Source organism: Colossoma macropomum, unplaced genomic scaffold, assembly GCF_904425465.1.
Source record: "Colossoma macropomum unplaced genomic scaffold, Colossoma_macropomum, whole genome shotgun sequence".
NCBI classification, from domain to species: Eukaryota; Metazoa; Chordata; class Actinopteri; order Characiformes; family Serrasalmidae; genus Colossoma; species Colossoma macropomum.
Genome location: NW_023494794.1, coordinates 5484122 through 5503613, shown reverse-complemented (window position 1 = coordinate 5503613; position 19492 = coordinate 5484122). Strand labels below are relative to the sequence as shown.

General features: G+C 39.4%; 1 protein-coding gene across 1 annotated transcript; it reads left to right on the top strand.

Moving 5' to 3' along the window:
* Window positions 1-257: 257 nt before the first annotated feature.
* Window positions 258-2691, top strand: tmem174 (transmembrane protein 174). Its single transcript, XM_036579955.1, has 2 exons — window positions 258-1084; window positions 2574-2691. Exons 1-2 carry the CDS (start codon window positions 351-353, stop codon window positions 2689-2691), a joined length of 852 nt encoding a protein of 283 aa, XP_036435848.1. The 5' UTR covers window positions 258-350.
* The last annotated feature ends 16801 nt before the right edge of the window (window positions 2692-19492 follow it).

Sequence of the window (19492 nt, the reverse complement as noted above, 5' to 3'; positions counted from 1 at the left end):
ACAATGCACCACTTAAAAAACACTCTGAACAATAAAGTAATCTGAAGAACGTCCTTTTTACTATGCCAAGACTGAAAATAAGCTGCTTTTACAAGTATTGTGGTCTTTGTAACTCAAGCCTGTCGATTTAAACTCATGTCCAGAGATTTAACATGTCACTGATCTCTCAATAACGACTAGGTGCTACTCCAAGCTCCTGCGCAAGGTCAAAATACCTTTTAACCATTAACCAAAGCTCTAAAAACCAATGTCTTGAAATGAGCACATAGGACATAAGCTGGTGTCAAAACAAGGAAAGGCTTTCAAGGATCCTTCAGTCACTGCTGCAAGTGGACAAACTATTTGGACACATGAAGCGCTACAGTGTGCGAGATCTTTGGAAGAACGTAACTGGAGGTCAGCCTCAGGAGGCCAGCTCTGGTGCCAGCCTGTCTGAATCTAACGGCACTGATGTCAGTAGCGTCACCCAAACCACCAGACAAAGCTCTGATGATTTTTCCATGAATGTGGTTTCGGGGATGCCTGCCCAGCCACCCAGCGGCCCGGACAGCCAGGTGTCGGATGGAGACAAAGCGGGAGCCACGCTGCTCTTCTCTGGTATCTTCTTGAGTCTGGTAGGCATGACGTTCACCGCCATGGGCTGGATCAACTATGAGGTCAGTACCAGCTTTGAGTGGACTCAACTGCTCGGGCCAGTCCTGCTATCTGTGGGTGGCACATTCGTGCTCATCAGCATCTGCAAGTTTCGAATGTTCTCCTGCCAAGCCTGCAAGGTGCCAAGCGACGAAGGAGTGCCTGAGATAGACCTGCCACCTCTGGCAGGACCATCTTTCGTCTTCTCCGGCATCAATCAACCAATCACTTTCCACAGGGCCACGGTGGTGCAGTATATCCCACCACCATATACCTCGGTGGTACAGGACAGAAGCTTGACCCCTATTAATAGATTTCAGTCCAGCCAACAGCCACTAGCTGTCACAGTGAGTGCACCACCACAGTATTACAGTGTATACCCAATGGATAACCCTGCTTTCTCGGATGATAATGAAACACAGGAGCAAACGGCATATACGAGGGAAACCAGGTATGGTGCATCTGGCAGGTTTGTGTCTAAAATGCTTATAGGCAAATAGACAGTTTGATCTAGAATCTTCCACCACCACAATCCTGCTTTGCTAAAGGGTTCCAAATCTCTTTCACTTCTTTAAATACAACATTACCATTCACTCCCCAGTCCATACAGTCCATATATGGGGACTACATTGCAAAAACAAGCTATTTTGAGTGAATTGTTTTTGTGATGTCACAAAAACCAAAGCATTTTTATACGGTAGTGATTCTTAGACTTCTAGGGGCGGCCTTTGTGTGGCCAAGCCAATTTTAAGGGGTCCAAAGTTCACAACCCCCAAAATTATGTAGATTTTTATTTTTAATATGTATAAAAATTTACCCGAAAACAAGATGACTTCCCTTTTTATATAAAGAAAAATTATAGCATGCATAGAAAAGCACAGCAATAGAGTATTGAAAACACTGAAGGAGACTCTTTCAACAACGGCATCTTTAAACGGCACTCAACACATCATTCATACACACCACTACACACTTAAAGTGCACACAATGCACGGTCTAATGAAGCTGAAGCTGGCTTCTTACTTACCTACTTCTTATTTGAATGTTCCATTCCACCTTAAATGGCACAGCTGTTACAGTATGGCACCTGTACAGTAGTAAGAATAAGCAGCAATGTAACTGTTGCATCTTTTGAGATTGAACAGAAAATTTTGCAAAAGCCAGTTTCAGCCTTGTCATGGTTTTACAAGGTCATTTACATATACGTCTTAAAGACTCAGTAACAAAAGCAAGCTGTTTAAAATTAAGGGATAAAGAGAGGTTGGAAAATGGTCATGAAAAAAATTATTACAACTGATTTTGGTATGGAAACCCACATAAACCTCATAAGTGGATCATCCTAAGTAGAAAGGAAGAAATAAAATACAAGACAAATATATGATCTAGGGCCTTAAATGCACATCTGGAATGAATTCACAGTGATACTGACAGCTATTGAGTTGTCTCCAAGTACATGAAATACAAATGCTGAAATGGTAAATAACTGTTGCATTTTGTTGTGCTGAAAGTGATGGCTACATCAGCATGTTGTTGGATAATGGAAAAGGGTGAAACATTATCTAACCTCATATGCATCAAATTTAAATTGAATAAGCTTTGTTTACTATGTCTGCTTGTAGATGTGTCATCAGGAGTCATTTAGGTTCAGCCCAATTCACAAGTTGTTCCTGAAACTGTTAATATGTAACCAAGTTATGATCTTTCATGCTTGGTTTTCTTTAAAGCATGCTGCTGTTTGTCCTTCAGTAGCTTTTTGGCAACAACTAAGGGACCAACGTTAAATTTCATTATTTGCTATCTGTTAATTTATGAGCAAAACGTCGTCCTGTGCTTCTACTAGTCTATATGGATTCAATAAACAGTATATTAAACACTAAATTAAACACTTAAGCTGAATGTAAGCTTGATGTCTTTTTCTTAACATTTTATCTCCTCGACAGGATACAGAATCAAAGTGAGGAAGTGGAAGAAGAGAAAGCTGAAGCTTCAGAAAGCACCTCTCCACCGGCATATGAGGACCTTTTTCCCACCACATTGTGTGACAGTTCTTCCAGATAAAATTACTTGTAATAAAAAATTTATATTAATAAAAAAAAAAGAAAAAACTAAGGTTGACATGATCTTTCTCTGTCTAAAGAGAGATGCTCCAGCACCTTAAAGGCGAATTCTGCTGTTTTTTTAATTCTGCATAATTAAACGGTTAAGATGTACACAAACTTTCCACAGAAACTTACCAAGTCAAAACTGTTCACAGTGGTGGTGATAGGAACCAGATGTCTTAAGAGTTTAATGCCTCTAAAAGCTGCATCACAGAAAGCCATCATATGAAATAGTTATAAATAAGTTGCCCGATGACTGAGACATTGTTTCATGATAGTTTTACAAATTTAAGCCTATGGTTAAAAACATAGTCATGACTGGGAGGTACATGCAAGTCACTATGAGGCAAAATAGCCCCTTAATTTTTTTTTAGATACCATTAGTTTACCATTGCATCAATGTTGCGTACAATAAATTCAAAGACACGTGTAGGTTATTTGGAATGTGAAAGTTCATTTTATGCCTCAAAACTCTTTGACAATTTATTTTTTAAAGGATTAACCTTCAGAAAATGTTATTCTGCACCTTAGACTGTCAAATCAGAGACTATGTGAGCTGTTTTCACCATAAATGACCCAGTAACAGGGTTGAACACAGACATCAAATCCTCCATTAAGCTGATATTAATACAGTAAAAAAAAAAAAGCATATAAACTATACAACACAGAGCAGAAAAGAAAGTTGAAAATTGTTTTCATTTCATTAATCTTCGTTTTTAAGCCATTTTCATTATCATATTTTCATATAAAATAAGCAACAATACAGTAATGATGCAACTTTCTGTATAAATCATAATAAATGGCATATTCCATTTTTTGGGTAACATGCTTGTGGGACACAGGTTAAAATAACTGTTTTGTTAAATAATTTTTTAGGGAAAATCATTACTATGACATTAAATTGCTTAGAAATGAACCAAATAACATTGTGATTATGGTGTCACTGGAGAACTTTAATGAATATATTTCATAAAGAAGTGTCAGTGTTTTTGTAATAATTTAATGTTATAATGTAATAATTTTATTTTAAGTTAAAGTAAATAAAAAATCAACTGTTTTTAAAAAGCTAATGGGACATAAATTGAACTCATGGAAAGAGTTAGTAAACTGTCCTACCACCACCTCTGTAAAAACGAGTCTGTACGTTTCTCACATCAAACCACTCTGAGTGACTTTGTTGACATCTCAACTACTGAATTGTACAGAAACGCATTTAAAAATTGGGTGAAATGGTCCTTTAACATGAAGACAGCCTGCTGTGGACAGAAAGGTTCGTTCGTCGCTACCGGAAGTGACGTGGTTACCTCAGGTGAGTCTGAAGACGTTTTCAGTCACATTAAAACAATAAACTTACCATATAACGGTAACACGTAGCGTTATTAAACTACAGTATGTTGTCACATGAGCTTTTATTTAGCTTAACCTTTGTCTTTTGCTGACCAGCTGTACTGTCCTGGTGAACTTTTAACTTTTTATGTTAGCAGAGTGAAGCTAACTTTTATGTTTAGGGAGTGATATCACAGGTTAGTAAACACTTAGCTCGATAACCTTTAAATCCAGCTTCATGTTGAGTCTCTGCTCCGCAGGGCTGAACAGTCTGAGCTCTGAATTTGGAGGATATTTAACAGAGGAGACGTGAGCTTAATGTCATTCGAGCACAGAGACTCTACAGCGCTGAGAGGTGGCGTGTAGCCTGTTGGGGAGAATTTCCGCTGTTGGCTGTAGGTTAAACTGCGGGTTCATTCTCTGTCTTGCAGGCAGTTTTTTCCAGCGCTGACTGAATGACCCAGTCCGGCAGCGCACGCGACTGTCCGGTCTGAGCCACACGGGGGCGGAACGAGTGTGGAAGAAGCTCGAGACTCTGCACGGAGGAGAGAGAGAGAGAGAGATACTGTGTGTGTGTTTGTATGTGAACTGATGACTGATTGGATCAACGCCACCTAATAATGGCTGTAGTAATTGTTGATTGGTGGAAGTCAAAAGGAACCCAGAGTAGCTTCGGTAACAGGTTTAGGCTACACAGGCCACTCACTGCAGGTGGATGAGCTTATTAGCCTTGCTGAAAAGCCCCCCCTATTCGAAAATCACTGTATAGAACACTATTATAGTGAACAGAGTTTGTGATGGTAGTGAAGGATTTCGGACACTAACGTTATACAGGTTTGCTCATTACTTACAAACTACTCATTGCATTATGGGTATCTCCTTAGTTGTGCACTACTTACTGCAGTGTGGGATTGTTTGAGTGCTTTAGATATTTTGCAAGATAAAGATTATTATTATTATTATTATTATTATTATTATTATTATTATTATTATTCACTGATACCAACAGGATAGTGGGCCACTGTTGGCCCACTGATGGCAAAGCTGGCAGTCCACTGGTGTTTTGCTCTGCGTTTTCTGGGCGGCCCACGTGTGTTTAAGCAGACTATCAGACTATAAATCTTATAGAAAATTTTATATTAGGCCTAGTCATTATTGTTTTCTTTGTAATATTTGTCTTAGTTAATTTTCTAAAATAAAAGGCTCTGTGAATTTAGAATCTGTTAAAAACAGATTAAAAACTAGGTAGAATTTGTGTGCAGGACAATAATCTGGATGGTCCAAGGGTGGACCAGAAGTGGCAAACAGACAGCAGGGTGCCAACCTTATCAAACCAGTGGGCCAATATATGATCCCTGTATGGGCTGTTATTATTATTATTGTTGTTGTTGTTGTTGTTGTTGTTATATATATATATATAAGGAAAGACATTTTGCTGGTAGCCGGTCTATGATTGTCAAGGTGGTTGAGTTGGACATCCAGCTGGAAAATCTGCCCTGTGCTGGTTAACCAGCTTGTTAAGGTGGTCATGCTGGTCGACCAGCTAAACCATCAAACTAAAAAAAAAAAAGTACCCTACACACTTAAAAAAGAAGGTTCTTCAAGTGTTCTTTAGTAAAGGCAATGGTTCTGTTTAGAATCATGAGTTACATATAGAACCATTCACATGCTTAAAGAGTTTGTTTGCATGTTGAAATGGTTCTTCAAATTGATGGAGATTGTTTATAGATTGGAAATGGTTCTATATAGAACCTTTCTGAAAATGTTCTATATAGCACCAAAAAGGGGCTATTGTTACAAACCTCACATCCTAGCAACCCTTTTTAAGTGTGTAGACTGCTGTGTTAGGTGTTCACTTCCTGCTAATTCTGGTTTCATCAGTTCCTCAGTACTTTCATAAGAAATCAAAGCTCAGAAAGGTTTTGTGCTTTGCGTTATTTTTTTCTCCACATCTTTGACTGTAATTGTAAAGCAGGCAAAACATCTTTCTTTTTAATTTAAGAATTCTAATGGTTGGAAAAAAAAAAGTTCAGTCTCTTGAAGTGACATCCAACATGAAAGTCCGTCAGGACTATGCTGCAATTCCCACACCAGAGCGAAAAGATGACAAGTGCAAATGCTTTCTTTCGAAAACAATTTGAAACAGTGTGCTGGGGCTGGCCAAGCCCTTTGTGGTGAAACCGCAGCGCAATGTGACTTCTATTAATTTCACTGTGCCATAAAGCGCGGGTGGCCGACAAGACTCATTATTTTAGAGCTCCGTAGCAATTGCGCCGTTTTATAAAAGAATGACGGAACACGTCAAATGTTTAAACAAGTCCCAAATGAGAGAGAGCACAGAGTCCTGTCAAAAGGGGCTCTTTATTCAGAAGCACAATCCAGCAGGTCTCCCTGACTTATAATATTAGTAATAATAGTTTTCTGGTGTGATATGTGGCAAAAATCCGGAAAAATTACTCAAATACAGTACTGTGCAAAAGACAGACACCACGTTTCATTTAATTTCCAGTTAAAACAGCCATTAAGTACATGTTCTTCATTTTTTAGGAGATATTTCTGGGCAGGTTAGATAAAAGATAATCCACTTGCATAAAACAGGAAAGTTAAAGGAAAATTAGTGAAAAAACATGAGTTTCTGAAACAGGACTGTTTAAAACATGTTGAGAAAATCAGACTCTTTGAGATGGAAATAGACAAAAAAAAATAATAATAAAGAAGAAGACAAACAGACCTTAACATCACTGACTGTGTTTAGGATTATTTGGATCACAAGAAGCAGAAAATGCAACTTCTAAGACTGAACTTTGAAGGAGTGAAAAAAGATCCTTGCAGAATTCTTTCAAAAACTGAAAAAAAGTTTTCCAAAAAGAATGGAAGCTGTAATAAAGGCAAAGAGTGGACATAAAATTTGATATTTTATTTATTTGTTGAGGCTTTGGTGTAATTTTCTGTTAAATATATATTTTTGAAAAATGAATAATGTGTTGTGTGATTAATGGCTGTTTTAACGGGAAATTAAGTATCGGCATACAATACTGTGGCATTTACACAGTATTGTATTCTGAGACTTGAAACTATACCTCTGTACTTGACTGTCTTTACAATTAGGCAAGGTATACCACTGTAGACTTTTAATGATCTACTGTGAACAGTGAATCTCCATCACTCTCTTGATTATTTAATTTGTCTTGACTCCAGGCTTTTTATTTTATGCGCATATTTTAAAACGTTGGAAAATGTATAAATATTGCCACAATAATTCTTACCATGTTCACCTTCAAGTCTATGGTGAAACCTGCTTCTTAGTCTTGAGGTTAACATGTATTCGTATTAAACTGCAGGTCTGGAGGTACATGGACATAGAGAGTTGTGGTCCCATCACGGTCACATACTGATGATGTCTTGCGTTGATCTCATGTCTGTACTGTCTCTTGCTCCTCTCTTTTTATTTAAGCTCTTATAGCTGATGGGGTCTCTTTTTGTACCAGTTACCATATGCAGTTTGTATTATGTCTTGGTTACTCTAGAAATACCTTAAAGTCTGCTTTGCGTCTTTGTTCAACTTTATGTTAAGTTCATGCAGGTTCCTCCAGCTCTCTGGACCTGACCAGCTTGATTGCTTTATAGCCGATTTGCACTATCCTGCTGCTACAATAACCAGCCTCCAAAAACTGAACCTCATGCTCTATTGTTCCTTGATGTCTGCCAAGTTTTAAATCCATAATGTATCTATAACCCTTATGGTCCCTAACCAGCCGATGTCTAATGCCTCATGAACTCCTTCTTGGTCTTCTGTACCTGTTCTGTACATCTTTTAAAAAGAAAGGCAAAGCGAAGCCATAGGAGAACCACTTTTGGTTCCCTAAAGAAGTGGATAGTTCTATAATGGCTGATGAGTTCAGTGGATGGTTCTAAAATGGATAATGGTTTCAGTGGATGGTTCTAAAATGGATAATGGTTTCAGTGGATGGTTCTAAAATGGTCCGGGTTTTCAGTGGATGGTTCTAAAAGGTCAGGGGTTACAGTGGATGATTCTAAAATGGTCCGTGGTTTCAGTGGGTGTTTCTAAAAAGGTTGGTGGTTTCAGTGAATGGTTCTGTAATGGTCAGTGGTTTCAATGGATGGTGCTGGAAAGGTAAAGGCTTAGAGTGGATGGTTCTGCAGAGAATCATTTTTCAAAATGAGATATGTGAGTCTGAAGAATCTTTTGAAGAACCTCCACATGGCTTTTTGGTGCCTTCAACATACGCTCATCAAGCCTCCAGAATCTGAAAAAAATTGGGTTTAAACATTAAAGTATAGTTCATATTCACAACTAAAACTAATTACGGAAGCCAAAACGTTTGCCCTGACAAGGTACCACACCCTTTAATATGGTGTCCCTGAGAGCCTTGAGGTTAAAACTTTAGCTTAGCTAGAAAAGTAAAATCTAATTAGCTGTCACTTCAAGAGGAATTTTGCTGAATTTTCAGAATTTCAGCATACTTAAATGGTTAAGATGTAAACAAAGGCATTGAGCAAGGGTTGACGCGAAATGCACTATTCTAGAGAAACTAAGAGTCAGAATTGTTCACAGTGGCGGTGATAGGAACCAGACGTCCAGAGAAAGTTTTATATATTAAAAAAGTATAATACGCTGCCTGATGCATAGAACATTGTTTTATAATAGTGTTGTGATAAGGCTTTGGCCTAAAACCAATTTTTTAAAATACATTTTCTGTGGAGAGGTAAATGCAGGGTGTTGTGAGGCAAAATACTCCCCAAAGAAAACTACACAATCATTTACATTTTTACCTCTAAATGCAAACTCTGTAAAGCAATCCAAATTACAGATGTTTTATAGGAGATACCTTGCTAGCCATGATTAATAGTGTGGTGAAATTGTTCCATCTTTGTCAACACCGTTTTTAGGTAAACCTCTCAAGTCTCCAACACCCTCTCATTGTGTGTGAGATACCCACCTCGCTGGTGGTCTGCTTAGCATGTGACGCACTGCTTCGTAACTCTAAATAGAGGCCCTGGAAGAAAGGGGACAAATGGATTCCATGTTTGCAGCCAAACACGGCAGAGCAAAGCGGAGGGAGACGGCTTTGTTGTTTATGAAAAACATGTGAAACCAATCAAATCCAAATTATCCACCCGCTGCTCCAGTTTCTGTCACAGTTGCCCCACCATAGGTAATGCCACCCAGAGAGAGGGAGTGTCACACGCACACACTTGTACTTGCACACACTTTATTAATCTATATGGGTGGCTTAAGCAATCATAATACACCCGCACATATATATGTACACGCACACAGAAACAATAATAACTTACATATGCACACATACTGTGAACGAATGTGTATACAGACAGACACACATAAACATACAGTTTGTTTGGGATGCATCCGACAGTAAAAATCCCAGGGTGATGAGATCAATATGACCAAGAGGAAATGACTCTCAGGCACTGGAGGCTATTACAGTGCATTTACATACTGACACATGCATTCTTTTCCTCTCATTCACTGATCACTACAGGAAGGCCGTTACCTTACAGTATGGGAGACAGTAGAGATGTAGTCTACCTTATACATGGCCATGTGCTGTATACCTACTAGGAGACCACCAGGATTTGCGTATAACCTCTTAAACTATTAAAAATTTACACATATTTGGCCGTAACTACCTCTCTTTCATGACTGTATGCTTGCATGGTCCTTCATGTTCATACTATTTACTACCTACAAGGCAAGCTTAAAAATTGCCCTATAGTGACTACATAAAAAAAGGCCCATCATTTTTAAATATAACCTCTCTTTATCCTTTAAAATGAAACAGGGTGTTTTTGTTACTGTGCCTTTAAGACCTAATTGAGCCAGTTTACTTTTACCTGGGGAGGTGCTGTAATTTGATTGAATATTAAGGAGATCTGTGATTTTAATCCAGTACCAGTCTGCAATGCCCATAGTTTTAGTCTGCCAAGTAATAATTCCAGAGAGAACTGCCTTCAGTATTTTGCTGCACCTGGAGCTTGATTTGACTCAGTTCCTTACTCATCAAATTCGCAACAGGAATCTGCCTATGTTGAAAGTTTGAAACACTTTTTTATTAAAATTGAGGAAAATGTGGTTTTCCATGATGCAGACTTTTTAATGTGTTGGAACAGCGTTTCTTAATCCTGCTTCTGGTGACCCACAGTACTGCATGGTTTCAAGAATTCTTCAGGCTTAAATATGATGGTTCTTCAAGGGCTCTTTAGTGAAGAAAATGGTTCTATACAGAACCATGAACGCTCAAAGAACCCCTCGCATGATTAAAGGGTTCTTTGGATTGTGAAAGTGTTCTTCAGCTTGATGTACAATGTGCTGTAGATGGTTCTATATAGAACCTTTTTGTTCTATATAACACCAAAAAAGGTTCTTTTATTGTTATAATGTCAAGCCTGTAATAAAAAGAACAAAAAAGAACAAAAAGTTCCTACATAGAACCGTCTACAGCACATTCTCCATCAATCTGAAGAACACTTTCACCATGCAAAGAACCCTCCAGTCATGCAAAGGGTTCTTTGAGTGTTCATGGTTCTATATAGAACTATTCAATTTACTAAAGAACCATCATTTTTAAGTGTGTTGATTGAACGCACCTGTCCATCTCATCAACTGATTATGGAACCAGTAAAAAGCTGCACTCTTAAAAGAATTGGTTAGGGTTCTTTAGTAAAGGGAAAAGGTTCTATTTAGATCCATGAGTTGCATGGTAATATTGTGCTTCAGATTGATGGAGAATGTGTTTTATATGGTTCTATGCAAAACTTTTTTGAAAATAGTTCTACATAGCACTGAAAAGGGTTCTTCTGTTGTTACAAGCTTGACATGGTTCTAAATAGAACCATTCCCTTTACTAAAGAGCCCTTGAAGAACCATCTAGAACCATCTGAAGAACCATCAGATTAGGAAATGCTGTGCTAGAAGCATACTGAATCAATCTTAAGGATAAAATAAATGTTAAGGATCATATATGAACTGAAATTACACCACAAATGTAACATGGGATATAGGTATTTATGTAGCTTGTTAAGTGTTTTAGTCACATTTTTATGTGCTAGCTAGGCTAGTCTTGCTATCAGTTTCTCAGTACACCCACTTCTTCAAACTGGACTACACCGTTGTAAGGTAAGACAGTCTTGAGATGAATATGTGTATGTAATGACTGTAGGGTGTGTGCATTGGGGGCTGTACGGCTCTGATGGCAAAACTATTAATGGCCCATGGGCTTTCAATCCATTCTCATACTCTGTGGCCGCCAGTTGCTCTCAGCAACCTGAGAAAGCCGTTGCCAGTGATTCATGTGAAACTGTCCCCTATGGAACCACTATGGGTCCTCCTCTCCACACTATTACCAGTTCTTTCACTCTTCAGAAGATTCATTCTCTAGCTTTTTCAGCCAAGCAGGTGTTTGACTCATTTAGATAAAGACTTGGGGATACTCCAACTTTTCCCGTGTGCTAGGCCATGTACTGTGACTGTCTGGTATGTGAAGCTTCAAATCATTTCAGATACCTTAGCATAGGGATTCTTTAGCAGAAGTGAACAGTAGGCCTAAAGGAATTACAAAAAAGCTAACTGGCTAAGAATGAAGTCTAGAATGGGCCAAGTAGCATGCTATAAGTTATATAAAAGTTAACCAGCCCCTGCTGTCCTTCACTCCCTGACATTGTTAATATGTTCAGGGTGAAGTTTTCCTTTAATTTAGGTTAGACCATCTAACCTAAAGCCTGACATCTCAATCAATGTCATAGTGAAACAAGCTGCAATAAATCTAACAAGCCATATGTGATACAGTTAATGTCCCATACTTTTATAGGATGGGATGGTGATTGCTCATTCAGGGCAGTGGTCTCGTGGTTACACTGTATCTCTGATGGAGAAATCATGCCTGTGACTTTAATAAAGTAGAGAGAGAAAGTTGTAATGAGACTCAGATGGATAGACTGGACGACGTTAGCAGATGTTCCTCTAGTATCTGGAAAAAGAACCTGCTCAAGTCAATGCAAGTGAACCAGACAGCTCACTGACATACCTTGAGCTATGAAGCCATACATTTTCTTGTTTATTAACTCCCCCTTCTCTCTCTCTCTCATTTGTTTGCATCTGTTTCCACCCACACACCTATCTGTCTGACCCATATTAAACCTACACCTAGACTAAAAACTTTTAATGGTGATTCACCATTGGCACTGCAATTTAGTCCAGGACTACGATTAATCCATATCTGGGAAACAGGCTTTAAGTTTATGAGGTGTTCTTACGTTGTAACTACACCCATCGCAATTGGCCATTTTACCACATATATCTACCATATAGATGCATTATGAAGGTCAAAAATGGTCACCCAATGCAGTGGGACCACCACCTATCAGATATTATTTACGTCAGTCTAATCCACAAAGGGCTGGCGTGGCTGCAGGTTTTCACTCCAAACAAGCTGGAGCACACCTGATTCCACTTGTTTAATCGGTTGGTTTCAGTCTTTAAACTGCTGATCAGGTGATCTCCTGCTTTGTTGGAATGAAAACCTGCAGCCACACCGGCCCTTTGTGGGTAAGATTGGAGACCCCTGATTTAAGTGATGATCTACTCTCAGCACAGTGACTCCAATATGGTAGTGGCATGTTAGTGTCTGTTGTGCAGTTATAAGTAGTTCAGGTACAGCAGCGTAGCTGGATTTTTAATAATTTTCAACATCTCTGTGTCACTGCTGGGTCCTCCAACCAAAAATGGCCAGCCAACAGTGGACCTGTGGACACTGATGAGGGACTAAGGGAAATAGTGCTGAAAAAGATGAGCTACAGTCTCTAACTGTACCCCCCAAATGTAGGAACAAGTTAGGTGCTTCCTTTATTACAACTTCCAAGCTTTTCAGGAGAGATGCTTTTCAGCTTTTCAATGAAAGCTGCAGGGAAATATTTTTACACCTACAAAGTTCAGTCTTAGAAGTTGGTAGCATTTTCTTCTTCTCATAATTAAAGTAATCCCAAACACATTCAGTGACGTTGAGGTCTGGGCTCTGGGGTGGCCAGGCCATTGTTCTGAGAGCACCAGCAGCTCCTTTATTTGATCCTTCCAATTTTCTCCTTGACTATTGCTTTTCTTATTGGCAGCTACACATGCTTTCAGACCCATAGTGTTGAGGTGTCTTCTCACAGTGGAAGGATGGACAGAAACACGAGTGCATTTTTTCAGATCTGAATCAAGGGTGCCGCTTGATTTACTCCTTTCTCTCAAACATTAAAGTACTGTTTACCGTATGTTAGCAGTTGGTGGTCTATCAGGTCTTGCATGGTTGTCAGTAGAGCTATTTTCTCTATATCTTTGAATCATTCTTTAAACTTCAGTTTTGGAAAATCCTCTTGTATCCTTTGATTTTTCCTCTTCCTTTTGCAAGTGGATTTTCATAGATCTAATAAAACCCTCTAAAAATTGCATGTATTTAATGGCAGTTTTGACTGGAAATTAAATCATTTAAGGGTGGTCTCTGACTTTTGCACAGTACTGTATATGAAAAGGCATGTATATGGGAGAGATTAAAGGTTTACGTCTCCAGCGTATGGATATATTGTATTTACATTAAAATGAAACCAGTGAGAAACGTTTACAAGTTTGAATTGTCATGCCGCTTCATCGTTGTTTATGGCATCATAATCAAATTTTCACGCTAAATTGATCTCATAGCAAAGCTAACTGGCCCGGCCTCACCGATCAAAACAGCGTCATATGCTGTGAGGCCACCTCGTCTCTGTCTTAATCTTGCCTTGTGTGCCAGCCCGAATGGTTTCGGTGGAGAAATGTAAACAGGGGAATCGCTAGGAGTGGGGATATTTTGAGAAAGCATTCTGTTGTTTGCATTAGCATTTTCCTTCAGGGAAAACTTCTGTCACTGTCAATTTTGCAAGGCTACCAGCCAACATTCTGTCAATGCCTTGTTAACATCCGTGTAATGCTGATATTTATGACTTAATTGAGTTTTGATGCAGTTCGTTTGCGGTGGGTCCGCATGCACGTGTGTGTTTGTGTGTGTGTGTCTGAGTGAAGGTTAGAGGAGGGCGGAAAATCAGGAGTTATTTTGGTTTCGAATGTGTATCTATACACATATGGTCCTGGTTTTGGCCTGTATACCCCAAGATCTCACGGATGGCCTTTGACCCTGCTCCCTGAGACTGCCATGATTTTGGCCTCAGTGTTCCAAGTTCGGTTTGACCCCCTTCAACCCCAGAGATCAAAGGGCACAGCCGCTGAGCAGCAAATTAACCCAATGTGTCAAACTTTGCATGACACCATGTTCAGTCGGACTTTTTGGGGGGCAAAATGTTTCACTTTTTTGTATGGGGGGGTGAAGCATCGTAGGCTTTTGATGTCAGTCACTTTTCATCACATCATTTCAAACCTCAGCTCCTTTTTTTGCTATATGCTTTCCCCTTATTCTCCTTTTCTTCCTTTCTCTCTTTTCCTTGAGCTCTCTCTCTCTCTTTTTCTCTCTCTTTTTTATGGTGCATGAAAAAAAACTCCCTCCTGGATAATGATTACTTTATCCTCTCCCCTCTTCTGTTTCAATTATTCACTTTCTCTCTCCAATCCTTCTTCCTGTTACTTCTCTTTCTCTCTCTTTCTCTCTCGCTTTCTCTTTCTCCACCCCTTTTCTCTTTTTTTCCCCTCAGTGTTTAAAGATGTTTCAGTTCAGCTGTCACAAATTATGTTCGCCTGCCCAGCTGTCAAAACAGGGGTGTGTTTTTCTCTTTGCACCCGGTATACTACCAAAAGAGAAAGAGAGAGGGAGACTAAGCGAGAGGGGGAAAGAGAAAGAAGAAGGGGAGGGAGAGAGAAGAGGTCAGAGAGGGAGAGAGAAAGAAAGAAAGAAAGGAGGGGGGCTTTAATGCTCATGTTTGGACACAAGCAATTATCTCTAATTATTGTTTTTCTTTTCAGTTTCCCTGTCCTGATGGAGGTCTGAGCCAGACGAACAAGCCGTAATCTGGCCTCGTCGAGGAGGCCCAGCGGGCCCCGTGGTGCAGCTCGTCCGTGGGACTCTCAGGCTTTCATCTCAATGTGAGTCTGGAGTTGATTCAAACGCAGAGCGATGGGTGAATTAACCCCCAAGCCCCGGCTTTCAATGGGCTCAGCTAAGAGATTATACGTGTTGATGGCAGGCCTTTTATACGTGGTGCGCTTTCAAAAGAAACTTCTGCTGGTTACTCGGGCCACCAAAAATGGGCAAACCATCTCCTATCCTTTACTAAGGTCTTCCATCGTTCACTTGACCCTACTAATCCTTTATGATGTGACTTTATAAAAATTGTCCTCCAGAATGCTGTGCATGTGGTATCTCTAGAGGCCAGAGAGCGCCAACCTAAAAAAACAGGCATGTTCTCCCCTATTCACACCGTTCTACAAGGCTCGCCCCATTAATACTGTTCTAGAATGCTCAGTTGTAGCTCTCTCCACTCCCCATCTTCCCCCAACCCTGCTCTAGAATTTTCTCCTCCATTCATGCTGTTCCAGACTGCTCTCCCCACTCACACTGTTCTAGAATGTTGTGTTCTAGCTTTGTTCTAAATCTCTCCATTCCCCATCTTCCCCGACCCTGCTCTAGAATGTTCTCCTCCATTCTAGAACAGCATGAATGGAGGAGAACATTCCCCATCTTCCCCGACCCTGCTCTAGAATGTTCCCCTCCATTCATGCTGTTCTAGAATGCTCTCCCTGCTCACACTGTTCTAAAATGTTCTTCCTGTTCGTGCTATTCTAGTTTGTTTTCTCCTGTTCACACTGCATTAAAATGTTCTCCCCCTTTCAAACTGTTCCAGAATGCTCTCTTACATTCACAATGGTCTAGAATGTTCTCTGTATTCAGTGTTCTGGAATGTTTTTCCTCATTTACACTGTTCTAGACTTTTCTACCCATTTAGACTCTTTTAGAATGCTCTCCCGATTTACACTACTCTAGAATACTCTGCCATCATCCTAGAATGATCTCACTCATTCACACTGTTTAAGAGTGTTCTCTATGTGTGCTGCTGGATTTGGTTTATCAGTTCTCATGAGTTCTAAATGTTCTATATCACCTGCCAACATTAGAATGTTGGTGTTTGTTGGGTTGGGTTGGCAGTAGTTAACAGCTAAAAGCAGACCATTAACTAATCGCTAACTGTACTGTTGTGGCTTTGATGGTCCATTTTCCTGATTATGAGCTCTTAATTAGGGAAAAGAAGTGACTTTGTGCCCAAAAGATGAGGGGATAAAAGAGGAAAAAACAACAGTGGTTATGATATAAAAGTATGCAACCAGTGTCAAGCAATGTTTAATGGCCATTGGTTTTAAGTCCTTGCTCTATGGTCATATGACCACCATAGTGGTCCGTTCTCCTACCCCCCTCCCCCCTTTCTCATCCCTGCTGAGATCTTTGGCACCTTTTCTTTCTGCTTGGCTGCAGATTCAGGTTGATTATCTTCCATATCCTTGCAGGATTGTGTGAGCCAGATTTTTGATATACAATTAATACGCAAAAATATTGACTTGACCCACAGCAGATTATGCCGACTCACGATCAAAGAAATCAAAGGATGAAAAGTAGGAAGGTTTAAAGTTTTTCTGATTTTTAGAAACAGTAATGTGTTCTCACCACTCATTTCACGCTTTAATCGAATGTTCGGTTTCTTCCAAATGGAGTGTGTCCATACAACTTCTTATGCTGCCTTACAGCTAATACTCTACCCTGGCCTTCTGTAATCTCAACAGCTGACTCTTATTGGAAGAGGCACTGCTGAAATGTATTATCTGCACCAGTCTCTGTCTGTGTAATGAAGAGTGGCAGACTCGAAGGATGAGAGACCTCCTCTTGTTTGGAGCAGACATGAGGGTCTGTGGGTATTGTAGTAGAACACAATAAGGAGTGCATGTGTTGGTCAGTGTCTATAGGAGTACATGACCTGTGTGCTCTGTGCAACCTCTCTGATCTAAGAGCAGTGACCTGGCCATGTCCAAGCTGTAGAAAAGGTGCCACTGTGCTACCACACACACACAAACACACACACACACACACATACACACACATACTCCTATTTTGATACCATGTCAGGACATATTGTCCCGTATGTATTATATACAGTATTTTCCTCATTCAGTATTATATACAAAGGCATTGATTTAATTTCCAGTGAGTAAGTTATTCATTTTTTAGCAAAAGGAAAACAGATATTTAACGGAAAATTACACAGCACTTATAGCCGGCTAATCATGCTAGCATTAGCCCAGCAGGGTACAGCTTGAAGCACCATAAAATAATCCTGTTTTTTATTTTTTGTCACTTCAACACCAGACATTCGATTTGCTCCTCTCAAATAGTGTTTATCCTCTAAACAGGTGTTTTTTTTTTCTTTTTTTCTTTTTTTTTTTAAAGCATCAGTTCACTGGATCCGAGCCTGTAATGTGGTGGGAAGCATCGTATGCTTGCACTAGCTTAGCCTAGCAGGCTACAGTTTACAACACTACAGAATGGGTTTGATTTGCACTTTCCAACATTAGTTTTTGTCATCTATGCTTGTGAATTTCACTAGTTAAGGTAGTGATAAGAGGATCCAGTTAGCATTAGCTTAGCTGGGAGGCTACAGACCCAAACACCAGAGAACAGGTTAAATTTCAGCTTTCTGTAACTGTAACACCAGCCACTCAACTTCCCTTCCTCAGATTTGAGTCCTTATCATCTACATCTGTGTCAGTAAAGCTCTTGTTTGTCAAAATTGAACCTTTTGAATTGAATTGAACCTGTGATGAGCAGAGCTGGCAGCATGCTAGCTAAGCTAATACTAACCAGCTACTCTCTCAGCGACAGTGTTTAACGTTTAGAGCTTGTTGTTAGATTGAAACTTTGACATTTATTGAAAGGTGGATTTAAAATCATGTACCACTTTCTTTCATTTGGTGTCCATATGAGCGAACTGAACTTTGACTGTTTTCAGTTTTCAAATAACTCAGGATGCTGTGGCACAATACTGACATAAACATAGAACCAATCAGCAAATAGCTACGTTGTTATGTCATCCCACTGAATGGTTCTTTGGCCCTGAACTGTTGGCTGACCATGTTGACAAAACCATGTCGAGACTCATTTTGTACACAAACCGTATCCGCATGGAGATGCTACTGGAACAGTTACCCTCAGAACCATTCAGCCCTGGAGCGGAAAAGAGGCCATAATGTTGTTGTCTTATCACAGTGGAATTCCTTAAGGATAGACAGAAACACCTGTGGATTTTTCAGATTTAAAGCAAGAGTGGAGCTTGATTTTCTCCTCTCTTTCAAAGGTGAAAGCGTTCAGTACTGTTTATCTGACGGGGAAAGTTTTGGTGGTCTACCTGGTCTTGCAGGGCTGTTAGGAGTCACATTTCCTGTATGGCTTTAATCATTTTTTAACTTTGTTTTTGGAAACTCCTGTTTTTTCCACACTTGTGCTTTGTTTTCCTCCTTCCTTAGACACACAAATTTACATGTATCTCAGAAATTCAAGATAAATGAAAGCTGGTCTTGGAATTTTGCACAGTACTGTATATGTAATAAGAACATTAAACCTAACTCTAATTCTAGTCTTAATTTGTGAGGTAGTAAGATGCCAGTATGGTAGACATGCAGTTTCAGGTTTATATAAACTAGAAGAATGTTAGGAAACTGTAAATAAAAATAAACACATAATAGATGTGTCCACAATGACTTAGAAATCTGTATAGCATCAAGAATTTAGAATTATTTTTCAAAAGAGGAGATTAAAAAGAAGACAATGTAAACAGAAAGTTCAACCCCATTTCCAAAAAAGTTGTGACGCTGTGCAAAATGTAAATAAAAACAAAATGCAGTGATGTGCAAATCATTTAAACCCTGTATTTAATTGAAAATAGTACAAAGACAATAAGTCAGATGTTGAAACTGAGAAATTTTATTGTTTTTTGAAAAATATATGCCCATTTTGAATTTGATGCCAACAACATGTTCCAAAAAAATTTGGGATGGGGGCAACAAAAGGCTGCAAAAGTTGTGTAATGCTAAAAAAACACCTGGTGGCTAACTGGCAACAGGTCAGTAACATGACTGGGTATAAAAAAAAGCGTTCTGAGACTTTCAGAAGTAAAGATGGGGAGGAGTTCACCACTCTGTGAAAGACTGCACAATCAAATAGTGCAACAATTCAAGAAAAACATTTCTCAACGTAAAACAGCAAAGAACTTTTGCTTTTTATCATCTATGGTACATAATAACATTAAAAGATTCAGAGAATCTGGAGAAATCTCTGTATGGACAAGGCCAAAAACCAGTATTGACCATGATCTTTGGGCCCTCAGGCAACACTGCATTAAGAACAGACATGATTCTGTAGTGGAAATCACTGCATGGGCTCAGAAAC

Excerpts from the sequence above, each read along its gene's own strand:
- tmem174 (XM_036579955.1), top strand. The coding sequence starts at position 351 with ATGAAGCGCTACAGTGTGCGAGATCTTTGGAAGAACGTAACTGGAGGT. Across the intron at positions 1,085-2,573 it reads GCATATACGAGGGAAACCAG|GATACAGAATCAAAGTGAGG; the intron begins GTATGGTGCATC and ends TCTCCTCGACAG.